This window comes from Notolabrus celidotus, chromosome 19, assembly GCF_009762535.1.
Source record: "Notolabrus celidotus isolate fNotCel1 chromosome 19, fNotCel1.pri, whole genome shotgun sequence".
NCBI classification, from domain to species: domain Eukaryota; kingdom Metazoa; phylum Chordata; class Actinopteri; order Labriformes; family Labridae; genus Notolabrus; species Notolabrus celidotus.
Window position 1 is genome coordinate 27,880,185 of NC_048290.1, and position 14,084 is coordinate 27,894,268.

The window sequence follows — 14,084 nt, forward strand, 5'->3', positions numbered from 1 at the left end:
GATAGATAGATAGATAGATGGATGGATGGATGGATGGATGGATGGATGGATGGATGGATGGATGGATGGATGGATGGATGGATGGATGGATGGATGGATGGATGGATGGATGGATGGATGGATGGATGGATGGATGGATGGATGGATGGATGGATGGATGGATAGATAGATAGATAGATAGATAGATAGATAGATAGATAGATAGATAGATAGATAGATAGATAGATAGATAGATAGATAGATAGATAGATAGATAGATAGATAGATAGATAGATAGATAGATAGATAGATAGATAGATAGATAGATAGATAGATGGATAGATATTTGTCCTTACTGAGGAGATTTGTTGTCACGGTCTGTACAAGAATACATACATAAAACATACACACTAAACACCCACCCAGCCTATGAAGGACTGCAACATCTTAAGTGTAGGTTGGAGCAGGCAGGTGGGCTCAATCAACCTGATTAGACAACCTACAAGCAAGTGAGAAACACAGGCTGTTTTCCAAACCGCCTACTTTACTATCAGTACGTACTGATTTGGCCAAAATTCAGTGTGTAGTAGGCAGTATGTGAAAAAGAGCAAAATCTGCAGCATGCCAAAACTCCCAGAATGTGGTACTGATTCGGGAACATTTCTCAGTTTGCATCAGACCAGTCTCCCTCGCGTACTCTTTCCCATAATGCACAATGCTAACGTTACACTTTTTTGATGGGTGGCTCAGTTTTTAGGTGCTGTGAAAATGATTAAATTCCATAAAAACACTTCTTAACTTTTTTAATTATAAATAGATGCTAACGAAGCAGTATCGCTATCAGCTTGGCCGTTGTTTACTTCTGCATTCTGAAACCAGAAATCCAGCAATGTATGACCCAACCGCAGTATGTAGTAGGCAGTACCTAATGCCTGCTACATTCATAGATAGTATGTTGCAGGCCATTTCTAAAACAGCCAGAGTGAGACACAGAAAGCACCAACACAACCCCCAGGGTTGTCACACAGAAGTCAGGAAGATATATAGCTTTATTAATTTTCCGTCCTATCTCAATTATATACAACATAACACATGCTGATACACTGAACAAACCCCCACAGCAAATACACTATAAATAACTTCACATTACTTCATGAGAACAATAATAAAGAGAGGAGTTTAGTCTTCCTCGAATGATAATAAAATGTGGATATGCCCATTTGTACATATTTTGGGGACTAACTTGTCTCTTTCATCATAATCAGTGATAAAAGTACAAAAACTCAGTCTCTAAGTCCCAGTGCTTAAGTTTTTTGTTGTGTCAAGACGAAATGTTGTACTTAACGAGCATCTTCTTAATGTTGTATACGTGATTTGCTTGTGGCGGGGACCCCGATAGTCAGAATAGAGAGTGTAGACAATGACAGACAGAGGCGGACCTTCCCTTTTGAAATGAACGCGCTTATAAATGGGCACAAGGACAAGAGATGCATTACATATTTTCTCCGTACAGGTGATAAATCTTGTTAACTGCAGAAAATGAAAGCAATTATGAGCTCAGCTTCTCCAAAGCACAACCTGTTATTCTGCCAAGGTCTCTTAAGACTCTGATCTCATGGCACCATTGAAGATGAATGAACTTTGAATATAGCAGCATAGTCACCAGTTATCTAAGGTGTTCAAATCAATTAGAAATGTTGTCTCTCTCCAGAGTCATTAACCTTATAACATATACGGTCTTTTAAATAAATAGAACATCAACTTTCATCTTCAGTGTCTGATATGAATTGGCTTTGTGCATGGGTGTTTATTATTTAACTAAAGTCCCTCCAGTCTTCCAAAAAGGGGGTCGTATTGTTTCAGCAGTCAAGTAGCTCAGTGGGTAGATGGATGACTAGATGCTTCTTAAATGTACATACTCTCTGAGTATATTTACATATATTCAAGGTTTGTTGCGTGTGCTTTGACTGAGAGTGAGAACGCAGAAGGCAAGACGTGAGTGAGAAAGTTTTGCGAGGAGCAATTTGTCTTGTGGTGAATCAAATCAATTAGCTTGTCAGAGTGCAGAGGAGTGTGGCCCATTATGACACAGCACAGGCTGCTCCAACAAGCAGCTGCTCAGCTTTTCTATCAGGAAACCTGTCTCATGTTTGTGATCGGTGCTGCAGCTAATGGCATGCAGATATCGCCGCTCCCAGTCTGTGCCATTATTTATAGTTTCACAGTTAATGAAAAAAAGTGAGAAAGGGCTGAAATAAGTCAGAGCAGACAGCAGCTGGATGTGAGGACGCTTTGCGCCGTGCTAATATAATCTTTTAAACCTTACAAACATGGCACCTTTGAATGGATGAATAAACCTTGTCTGAAAAACAATATTAAAACAAACAAAACAAAAAACATGTGATAACAGTCCAGATCATAAAGACTGCTGTCCTAGTTTTTTAGAGTTCTGAACACAAGGTGTAAAGAAAATCACTGATTGATAGTAATGCTAGGTTTATTGTGGTACTCACCTGAATTTTCAAGTTCCAAATATCACACATCATTTGCTTTAAAAGAACACTAAAGTCCTGCTCATCCTCTCTGAAAAACTGTAACGCTGACTTCATGTGGTTTAGACCTGAATGTGAATACAGACTAAAATAAATACCCTCTGCCTTAGCATATCAGCTATTAATGTGTAATGGAAATGAAGTCAAATTGATACAAATGATATAACTCAGACCAGTGGACACATTCACAAAAATAGTTATTCAAATAAACTCTAAATGAAGCAGTGAGTTTGGGAACAGAGCAGCAGTTCTGCTCCATTTTGCTGTCACATTATCCAAGTTGATGTTTAATTTTAGTCTGGACTTTCTAATCCAACTGAAAGCTTTTTAATGAATGAATAAATCGTTTTGACATTAATGTTTTAAAGATTTAAATTTTGTTAAATTTGGTTTAATATTAGGCTGACATTTCAACATGTAAAAAGTAACGTGGTTTTCTAACATGTATATATAAGAAAACAAATCAGAAAACCTCCATGTGTATGCATCTATAATAATAATAATAATAATAATAATAATAATAATAATAATAATAAATACTAATAATATAAATGGATGATTATATTAAACAATAATAATAAGTATAATAATGGTAATAATAGTAATAATAATAATAATAATAATAAAAAAAAACCAAATAGAATAAAACAATAATAATAATAATAAATACTAATAATATAAATGGATGATTATATTAAACAATAATAATAAATATAATAATGGTAATAATTATAATAATAATGATAATAGTAATTTTAATAATAATAATAATAATGATCGATGGTGGTGATTTTAATAATTATACTAACAATACATATTAATTATTGTAATAATACTAATTATACTGCTTCTACTACTACTACTTCTACTGCTAATGATAATAATATAATGATATAATAATAATATTAATACAAAATACTAATAATATAAATGGATGATGATATTAAACAATAATAATAGATATAATAACGCTAATAATAATAATAATGCTGATGATAATGATTGATGGTGGTGATTTTAATAATTATACTAACAATACATGTTAATTATTGTAATAATACTTATTATACTGCTACTACTACTACTACTCATAATAATAATAATAATAATAATAGTAATAATCTAATGATAAAACAATAATAATAATAATATTACAAAATACTAATAATAAAAATGGTTGATGATATTAAATAATAATAATAGATATAATGACGGTAATAATAACGGTATAATAATGATAATAATAATAATAATAATAATAATAATAATAATAATAATAATAATAATAACGGTATTAATAATAATAATAATAATAATAATAATAATAATAATAATAATAATAATAATAATAATGATGATGATGATGATGATGATGATAATGATAATGATTGATGGTAGTGATTTTGCTAATTATACTGCTACTGCTACTTATAATAATAATAATATAATGATAAAATAATAATAATGATGATAATACTGATAATCACAATGATAAACTTTGTTTCTATAGCGCTTTCCAAAAAAAGCAATAAAATAAAATTTAAAAACTTGAAATGTGAGGAATAAATTAAGTAAAACAAGACGAAAAGGTTTAGAACACCAAAGATAAGAGAACTTAATTATATATAAAATAAATAAAACAATATTTAAATGCTAAAAGCAACCAACGAATAAGGAGAAATAAATCAAACAGTGTAAGAAGAAGAAAAACTGTATTCAATCAAGTAGGGGTCAAATGAAGCCTCAGTGAAAGCATTTGAAATATCCAGCTGCCCTTGATTCAGTGTTGCCTTCTTTTTGTAAGCTAGCTTTTCTTTATTATTTTTCCTACAGATTTTTAATACTTACCTTTAACAGCTTATAGCCCTTCACCAGCACTGACTTTGCTGCCCTGCTGAAATGGGTTCCCATTTAGACTGAAGGATTTATACTCTTCAAACCTAACTGTGTCTTAGTGTTACAGCAACCAATGTGAATCAAAGTATAAAAGGATTTTAAAGGCTGAGCTACAGGTGTTTAAATGAACACGTTCAGATTCCTACCAATCCCAGCTGAGGTGTTACCAGAATGTTTTGGAGTGAGTTTCATCCTGCGTCTTCTCTTGTGAACTTTGATTTTCCAACTTTTTTTTTTTTAGGAGTTAAACTCTCAGGGGCCGCTCTAAAGTGCTTTGACTGTTGAAAGCGCTGTTCAATTACAGCAGAATAGTAGGAAGCGGTCTTTGAAGCATTCTTCAAACATGGTAAAATGAACCTCATGAGCTTAGGCTTTTTTATTTCTTTTTCTCCCCCTCTTGTGGCGTTGGCTTCATCACCACGTCTCCCTTTTATTCCACCAGCAGTTTATACTTGGGAAGCAGCTAAGAGCACTTTGGTCCACAGGTATTACTTCAGAGGGTTTCTGGTTATCTAGCCTGTGCACACATCCGGCTATGAAGGCTTTGTGAAGAAACTTTGTTGATGTGAGGAGCAACAGACTTTACAGTGGGATATCAGAGAGCTCAAAAAAGACTTTTAAACTATTAAAGCAACTAATTATACTGCCAGATCAGTGAAGGAGATCAAAGAGAAGATGGTGAGAGGTTGCAGACTGTGAATGACTTCCTTCTGAAGCACATTTTTAACATTTTTTAAAAACATTTTGGAAACATGATAATGCTTGGTAACTTTCCAAACCCCTGTATCTTAACAAATGTGAAAAAAGAGAAGCTGATTTGAATTAGTTTCCAAAACCATTTGATATCCTCACCTCTGTGCAAAAGTTTCCTCATGCTAAAATAAAAAGCTCAAAAAAAAAAAGGCAGCTCATGGTAGAGGGAAGGTTTTAACTTTGGTTTTACTCTTTTTTTCATCTTCTTATATTAAACATGAATTGATATCTGATAGGCCGGCTTATACCCTGCCTCTCGACCAATCACAGCTGAGATAGGCTGTAGTCCCCTAGAATCCAGAATAGGAAAAGCAGGATAGATAATGGATGGATGCTATAACGTATTGAATATTTTATACATCAGAAATAGTATCTTCAAATACTTTTACTTTTGGCCACCATGTAGGTTAAAGGTGACATATCATGCAAAATGGACTTTTTAATGGTTCTCTACCTGAAATATGTGTCCCTGGCATGTCTACGAACCCCCCGAGAATGAAAAAAATCCATTCTGCCCCTGTTCTGATTTCTCCACCTTTCTGTAAATGTGTGTGAAACGAGCCGTTTCAGACTTCAGTGTTTTTGTTACGTAACAACAATATCCGGTCTGTCACGGAGTCAGAGCTCGGAGCTTGTTCAGCCCATAGACTGTATAAAATACAACTCAACCCCTCCTCTGTTTTTCATTACCTGCACAAATGTGTGCTAACAAGGAGCTTAGGAGGGAGGCATGCTAGTTGTAGGCTGTCTTAATAAACACAAAGGTCGGTTTTACTCCCCACGTCTGCAGATTTGAAGATCTAGTGGATGATTTTTATTTGTCATGGATAAGTGCTAGCGCTAGTTAGCATAGCCACATAGCTATATGTTCATAGCTGTTGCTGTAGCTGTAGCTGTAGCTGTAGCTGTAGCTGTGTACCAAGACACATGTCTACATACTGACAAATAAAACAACAAGAAACACTAAATCTGTGACCAATCTTTCAGAAAGGTCCTGCTGCCTTTCTGGCAGAGGTCGGTTTTACTCCCCACGTCTGCAGATTTGAAGATCTAGTGGATGATTTTTATTTATCATGGATAAGTGCTAGCGCTAGTTAGCATAGCCACATAGCTACATGTTCGTAGCTGTGTACCAAGACACACGTCAACATACTGATAAATAAAACAACAAGAAACACTAAATCTGTGACCAATCCTTCAGAAAGGTCCTGCTACAGGCGCCTCTCCGTCAGGATCAGATTCAGAGGGTTGAAGTAACGTGGGTCTGTGAGCAGCCGTGTATATTCAGCCAACATGTAAACATTAGATCAACGTGCTGGAGAGCTGAGGCACATCCACTTCCTGAGGGGGCGTGGTCAGAGGGAAAACAGAGTGTTCTGATGAGGACTGAAGAAGAGGACTTTTCAGACATGCCAAAATCTGATTTCAAAGTGTTTTTTTGAGCATAAACTTTAAAGACATGTTTTGGGGACCTCTTAGACCAATATATATTGATGAAAAAAGCGTGATATGTCCCCTTTAAATAAACTGGATAGCTTGTTAGAATTTCTTCTCCTCCTCCAGTTGGACTGAAAGGTCAATGACATTCCTCATGTGTTGTTTTGTCCAATCAGATGCAAAATAACTATACTGTTGTGTGAGTTTAGGACAAACCTGTCAGTCATTTCTGTCAAGCCAAACTCAAATACACAAGAGAAATCTTGTTTGCCTTAAAAAGGTTCTTCAGTGCACAAAACACACCTTCCCTTGTCTGCTTCAGCTTGTATTCTGTATACTTTGCAGCAGTTCAGTGTAGAATCTCATTTTCCTGGCTCTGCTTTTTAAGACTTCTCTTCTTTGGTTAATGGTCCACTGACCTTTTCTGTTCTGCTCACTGCAACCTCCACACTCTCCCACAGCAGAAATGTAATCATGAAGGATATCCTTCAGGCCACAGACAGAGGTTTCTGTTTTGCACAGTTACCTCTAACTCTTCTGCAGCAACATTTGCCGTACTGTTTCACAGCAGGGAGAGGACATCAGAGGCAGTACATTAAATTGTGGATAGGACCCTTAAGATGACTTACAACAGCAATTGACTGGAACGGCTGAGGTTCACAGGAAACGGATGCAAAGAAGGATGTTATTCTGTTGATGCACATCCACTCACTGTTGATATATTACAGAGAGTAGACATTCACACCATGTATGTGTTGCTCTTCTTGACAAACTGAATGACAGTCAGACAAACAGCCTGCTCAGCTGGATAGCTCTTCTTCCACCTCTTCATGGAGGAATGTGATCAGGGGCGTGTCAGCCTTTTTTGACTGGGGTGTCCTGACTGAGGTACTGACTCATGCAGGGTTGGCATGACGTATATGTATACGTATACAAACAAAATAAGCATTTACTTACCCTTTGTCTACCCTTTTTGTCTTCACTGATCAAATCTATATTGGTCATTGACACTATTTTATTTGTCAAGAGTCACTAATTCATGACTTCCCATTGGTGACGCCAATAACATGAATCCTGAACTTTACCTTTTAGGGGCATTTTGTCTTCTTCTAATCAGCGATGGTGATATTGCATTGCATGAATGTCTTGCCCTTTTATCAGTTTTCACAGAATCTCTGTTTTGTGATATTACTGATGTCGTCGGCCATGTATCAGGTAACTAATCAGTCCCTCCAGGATTTTGCTGGATTTTTTTGTGATTGTTGCGGCCCAAAAAGCCTGAATTTGCGACAGCTTTTTGAAAAAATTGCGGTGAAAGCATAGACTGTATAAAATATGGACGTAGTATCCGTGACGTCACCCTTCTGTTCCTGAGAGCTGTTTTGAAGCAAATCGACGGCAGCAGCCATATTGGTAATGCGGAACTCAACTAGGCAGAGTGTGACGTAGTGTGAGTCTCTTAGCCAATGGCTGTGTGTTCCCGACCGGGAGTCACGTCAGTCATGTCCTTATTTGGGCAAAACTCATAATCTTAATATCTTCTGAACCGTCACGTTAGAAAAAAATTCACCCCCCGTACAGTGTGTGCCGATAGAGAGATTAGCTTTGTAGGGCCAAGCCGTTTTTTGAACCAGGCTGTAAACATGTTTATTAATGCTGCAAAGATCGTCTTTTTCCCATTCATATCTATGTGGTTTCCGGTGTTTCTGCAGCCAGCCTCAAGCGGATTCTCGATGTATTGCAGTTTATATCACTTCCGCATTGGCTTCATCGTTGGAGACCGGAGTTTGCCGCTTGGGTGAAAGTTGCGATTGTTTTTTGTTGCTTTTTTCCCCCAATAACATCTCAGGGGCAAGTAAATACGCTAAATTACAGATGTTTTTAGAAAACATTCTTGATGTGGACACTGACTGTATTTTGATTCTCTTGATTCACAGAAAAATGCCATGAAAGGACTGTATTGCACATTTACGACGGTCCCTGAATGCACCTCGCAGCGACTGATGCACAGTCAGTTCACGCACTCTGAAATGAATCTGCATCTTTGATGACAAGGAGTTGATCAAAACTTACTGAATGTGTCTGATGTTTCACCAAACTGGATTAAATCAAGCTGTAGACGCGGAGCTTTTTACGGTAACCACGGCAACAACGTCAAACATCAAATATTAAACAGACGTCCCCCGGTTGTGTCTTTGTCACTAACGCACACCGGGGGTAAAATCATCAATGAAGATGAGACAGATGCATGGAGGTGAGGAGAGCTGGTTCATAAAGCACACCTGCTGCAGGTAGAGACCAAGCTAACACTGAGCCCCTTAATCTATAAATAACAACGTTGTCATGGTGACTTGTCCTGCCTGCTGTCCCCTCTTTTCACCTGTTCTCTGTGCGTGTTTTGTTGTTGAAAAGTGCCGATCAAGGGAGGACTTATGGTTATGCTCCAAGGAAGTCAAACTGATGATAAAACTGATGAGGTACAGGGGCTGAGATTGAGGTAATTGGTCAAAGTTGCGAGAAAGTTGCGGTGATTGTATAAAATTGCAAGGCCGCGAAAAAATCGCGCTGATTGGTTGAATTTGCGTTGATAGTTGCGATCGCGAAATCACAACTTCCTGGAGGGACTGATTAATTAGAAGTTGCCTTGCGATTCCCTCCCTCTTTTGACTGTCTCACTGGCAAAAGTACATTTATTGACAATCCTTGGTGCTGACACATCGCCAATACATATGTTTTTGACAGTTAGACATTGTGAGGGTGTTTGCTTGCAATATTTGATGGACTGATTTATCTCATACACACCTGTCTTATGAAACAGAGGTGTGAAGTATTTTTCTACAATTTTAAGTACCAACCAAAGAAAATGTGCTACGGGCGCAGACCTAGCCTAAGGGTTAAGTTGTGCACCTTTACAGCAGGTGGCCTGGGCTTGATTCCAGCCTGAGGCGCCTTTCCTGCTTTGTCATTCCCCCACTTGCTCCTGGTTTCCTACACTTTCCACTGTTCTCTCCTCTATAAATGAAGGTGTAAAAGCCCCAAATATAAAACCTTAAAAAAAAAAAAAAAAAGGTTGTAACTAAGCCTAAATAGTAAGGATGGGCATTTCAAGCAAAAATACTATTTGATAATCATTGGCATCAATTCAACGATTATTCGAATAATTCCCCCCCAACACACACACACACACTTGTCCCGTTAACAGCCCCTTAAGGCTGATTTATACTTCTGCGTTGAATCAACGGCGTTCCCTACGCCGGGGGTCCGCGTAGCTCCCGTACCTACGACGAGGCCTACGCACGTAGCTGACGTGCACCTCCTCCAAAATGTAACTCCCCGTAGAGCCGATGCGGACCTCAAGCCCTGTGATTGGTCCGCTCGGCGGCTTTGTATTTCATCTCCTCCTCTCTATTCTTCATGTAATCATGTCTGTATGATAAACAGCAACATGTATCAGCTGTAGATTAACAGAACACGCTCTGAATCTCTGTGGAAAAGTAAACAGAGATCGTAGCGGGACCGGAAGTAGGCGACCGGCTATCAGAGAGACCACACTGCCCTCTAGTGTTTCGGCAGAGAATTGCTGCGCGACACACACACCGACGCACAAGTATGTGGGGCTCATGTCCGCGTCAGCCCCTGCTGCGTAGGGGAGACACAGAAGTATAAATCAGCCTTAATGTGGCAGTCGTGTTAACCAGCAGCAGGACGAGGTGCCACTAGGGGGCACTGACCGCGTTAGCCTTGATCTTTACGTTTGTGTTTCTGCGACACAGCGTGGCGTGTTTGTTTCCATCTTACAGCCATGCTCAGTATCTGGAAATACATGTGTAGTGGTGTGAGATTCAGAAGCGGAGAAAATCGCTGCAACTGTTGCTAATGTTTTCTTCTTCTTTTGCTATTTAATGCACTTAGTATTATTCTTCTTTTGTTTGCTAATGAGGTTAGCCGGCAGCTTTTAGAAGCTTTAATGCCACCGTCTGGCGGGAATACTGTATTACAACCAGGCACCGGTGAAAATGATGAGAAATTGTTCTTTTAAAATGAGAAAATATTCAAAGTAACTCTTTGATTTTTACAAAGTGAATTAATGTTCGAATATTTAAAAAACACTGCCCATCCCTACTAAATAGTTGATATTAACCAAGTGGCAACCTCCGGTCTAAAAATATGAGTCAATGCGGAAGTGTTAAAAGCTGCAGTTCATCGAGGATCCGCTTGAGGCTGGCTCCAGAAGTACAGGAAGTCACATACACATGAATGGGAAAAAGCTGATCTTAACAGCAGAAATAAACATGTTTACAGCCTGGTACAAAAGATGAGTGTAGCTCATTTCTCGATGTCCTCTCACTGTGAGGGGGGTGAATTTTTTTCCAATTCGGCAATTTCGAAGATATTGAGATTACTAGTCTTCCAATGAGAGGCACAGTTGACTGTGGGAACACTGCAGCTGTTGGCTAGGAGGCTCAAAGCCCGCCTCTTTACGTCACACTGGCTCAACAGAAGCAATATGGCTGCTGCTTGCCGATTGGCTTCAAAACAGCGTTCAGAAACAGATGGGTGACATCATGGATACTACGTCCATATTTTTTACAGTCTATGATATTAACACATGCCCCACCTCTGATGAGGCAAATAGCCAATCCAAAGTTTAATTATGGAGTTGGGGTGGCACCAAGGATGGCCAATTAAGTTTCGTGGGGGCCCATGTCACCCCTAAACCACCCCTCTAGATACACCCCTGAATACAATGTTTTAAAAAAAAGTTGCGCCACTGTCCATGCAGTCTCATTTACCATCTGTCTCTGTCTCTTTCCTAAACCACATGGTGTTCACATCATTTAATCAACCACTTCATAAAATTCCAGTGAAGTTTAGCTGGTGGGTTAAAATTCTCAGGCAGGTGTCCCACAACGCACTGATTTATCTTTTCCTGGTGTCTGCTTGTAGTAAGTTTACAGTGCATACTTTCTCACCCCTCCCTCTCTCCTCCTTCCTCCAGGATCCGGAGGAAGACGATGAGTCGCTTGACTCAGACCTGTCACTCACAGACTCCAAGTTGTCAAAAGGTAGGATACCAATACAAAAAATATCACACTATCACAGAAATATTTCCGGTCCTTTATGAGCTCTTGATTCAGTAAATGAGATGCAAAGCCGTCGCTAGATATGGATATACCTGCACAAACAGTAATTACTCCACTGTGTATTTAAATGTGTGCGTATGTGTCCTCTGTTGGTGCTGATGCACAGCTGCCTGCGACTGTTTTGAAATTTATGCCTGCAATTTCATCTGGTGATATCATGCTGGAAATGTCTATGCAGAGATGAAAGAGTCTGCTTACCATAACACTATCGGGACCCATAAACCCGCACATATATGCAAATTAAAGTCTGAATTCACACAGACTATTGGGAGGCGATGGGTCACGGTGTAGGCTCAGGAAAAAACTAATAACTAGTCAGTGAAGTGCACAAGAAAAGTATCCAGCCTTCCACAGTGATGATAAAGGTCCTGTATTGAGGGCAGGTCTTTTGGGAATGATGCACACTGTCTTATTTTTTATCTCTACAAGAGCAGACATGTTTGATTTGCAAAACAGGAATCAGTGTGACACACTGTCACTGCTTTGTGGACAACTCTCACTTCCCTTCTTTGTGTCTGTCTGTCCAACTGTGTCTGTTTCTACATTGTGTTCTCCCTCTTGCCTCCTTTGTTTGTCTGTCTGTGTGTTTCGGTTTCTTGTTTTGAAAACTGTCCTTCACACTTTTATGAGGCTCCCCCTCTTTCTTCTTTCTATTCCTCCATCTTTCTTTCCTCTCCATCTGTTCCCTTTTTAATCCTCCCTGCCGCCTCACCTTTATACTCGTCTTAAACTTCTCTCTACACTTCTGCCGTGAAAAAGTTCTGTTTAGTCAATGCTGTTTTCATTTCACCCTGAATGTGTCGATCAATCGAAGGTCCCTGCACTCTTCTTGTTATATGGCCTGTAACATGTCTTCATTATGTCTCTCTGTGCCTCTTGTAGCCTCTTTTGCCCCAATCAGCTTTGCCATCAAGGCAAAGGAAAACGACATGCTGCCGCTGGAGAAGAACAGAGTTCGATTGGACGACGATTCAGATGAGGACAAGGTCAGCTTTGTTAAATTTATTTCCAGCATCGGTGTTGATGGATAACTGTTCTTTGAAGAGAGGGTTTTAGTCCTCTGGTATTAATAATAACTTTGGATTTGTGTTCTCCTGAAGTTGCTGGACGAGGGCGGACTGGAAGCTTTGATGGACGGGGCTGGGATTCTTGAAAAGGAACTTCTCCCTTTCATCACACCTGAAGAGAAAAAACCCTCCCTAAGCTTGGAGGAGTTAGAAGCAAAACAAGGTACTACTATAAAACACACATCCCATATTAATCCTCAAGCGGTGGTAATACACAGAAACCGATTTCATTTGGACATGCATTTACAAACTGGGAAAAAATCAAGCCATTCGAGAAGTGTAATCATTTTATTTACATCACCATGTTGAAAACATCATGGTTCATCTTTTATCTAACAGCATTTAGACTCCTTTTTCAGTAGCTGCCTCTATTTATCCATATTTCCTTCAGGAGCACCCAAGACGTTCAGTGTCAGGAGCTACTAAAAGCTTCCTTCAGCCAAGGGATGTTAACAATTAAGAGTATTGAATAATTGATCGCGAGCAACGTGCTTGAACTCACTTTTTTTTCTAGTTTTCTATCAGGTAGAGATGAATGCGGTTTCTTTTAAAGCTTGTTTTATAGCAAACCAACTGGCTGAAGGTGTTGTGCCCTGTCAAGTGCTGAAGCTGTGCGCCAGTGTAGAGTTGTTTGACAGGAGGAACTTTACCCCTGAACTATGTGCATTTCGACGGGTAGATAATCTCCCACCTAAAAAGCCCCTGCTAGGGGGGTAGTACTTTTCAAAGGTCCCGGGACTTTCGGGGGGCAGAGCCTGCAATGCTGAACGTGTCTGATTGGTAGATTAACCGCAGTGTTTTTATTCCTCCCTCCGTCCACAATAACATCACACACACCTGTGATTCACTTGATTTCTCTTTCTTTCATTAGTTTTTATTTGTTCTATCTTTTTTGTATGTGTGTGTACTTTTCAAAGAAGAAGCTGTGATTCTCTTGATTCATCAGCTTGTAACAGTAGTCTTCTCTCAGCCCACCGTGAATGCGTCTCTCCCGGTGTTCCGGTTTTAAAAGTGACCCTGTAAACTGGAGACCTTCAGCTGAACGTGTCAGTGTTTGTGGAGTTTACACAGCTGTTGAAACACAGAGGGAGTTCCTGGGAATGCAAACTAGTTTAGTTTTTATTAAGATTTCAAAATATCCTCATCAGATATTTAATGATCGTCTAAAGACGTTTATGAGGGATGCATCCGGCTGAAAGTCTCCAGTTAACAGGGTCGCTGTTTTAACCAAAACACCGGGCGATCTCTGCCACGGC

The 14,084-nt window shown here is 39.1% G+C and overlaps 1 protein-coding gene across 3 annotated transcripts in view; it reads left to right on the top strand.

Annotated features, from left to right (window-relative positions):
- sfswap (splicing factor SWAP) overlaps positions 1–14,084 on the top strand; it is a 132,207-nt gene that overhangs the window by 50,090 nt on the left and 68,033 nt on the right. For all 3 annotated transcript variants that reach the window (XM_034709750.1, XM_034709748.1, XM_034709749.1), the window contains exons 11-13: positions 11,617–11,683; positions 12,644–12,747; positions 12,862–12,991. In XM_034709750.1, the coding sequence (XP_034565641.1) occupies positions 11,617–11,683; positions 12,644–12,747; positions 12,862–12,991 (301 nt within the window). The remainder of the gene's footprint in view (positions 1–11,616; positions 11,684–12,643; positions 12,748–12,861; positions 12,992–14,084) is intronic.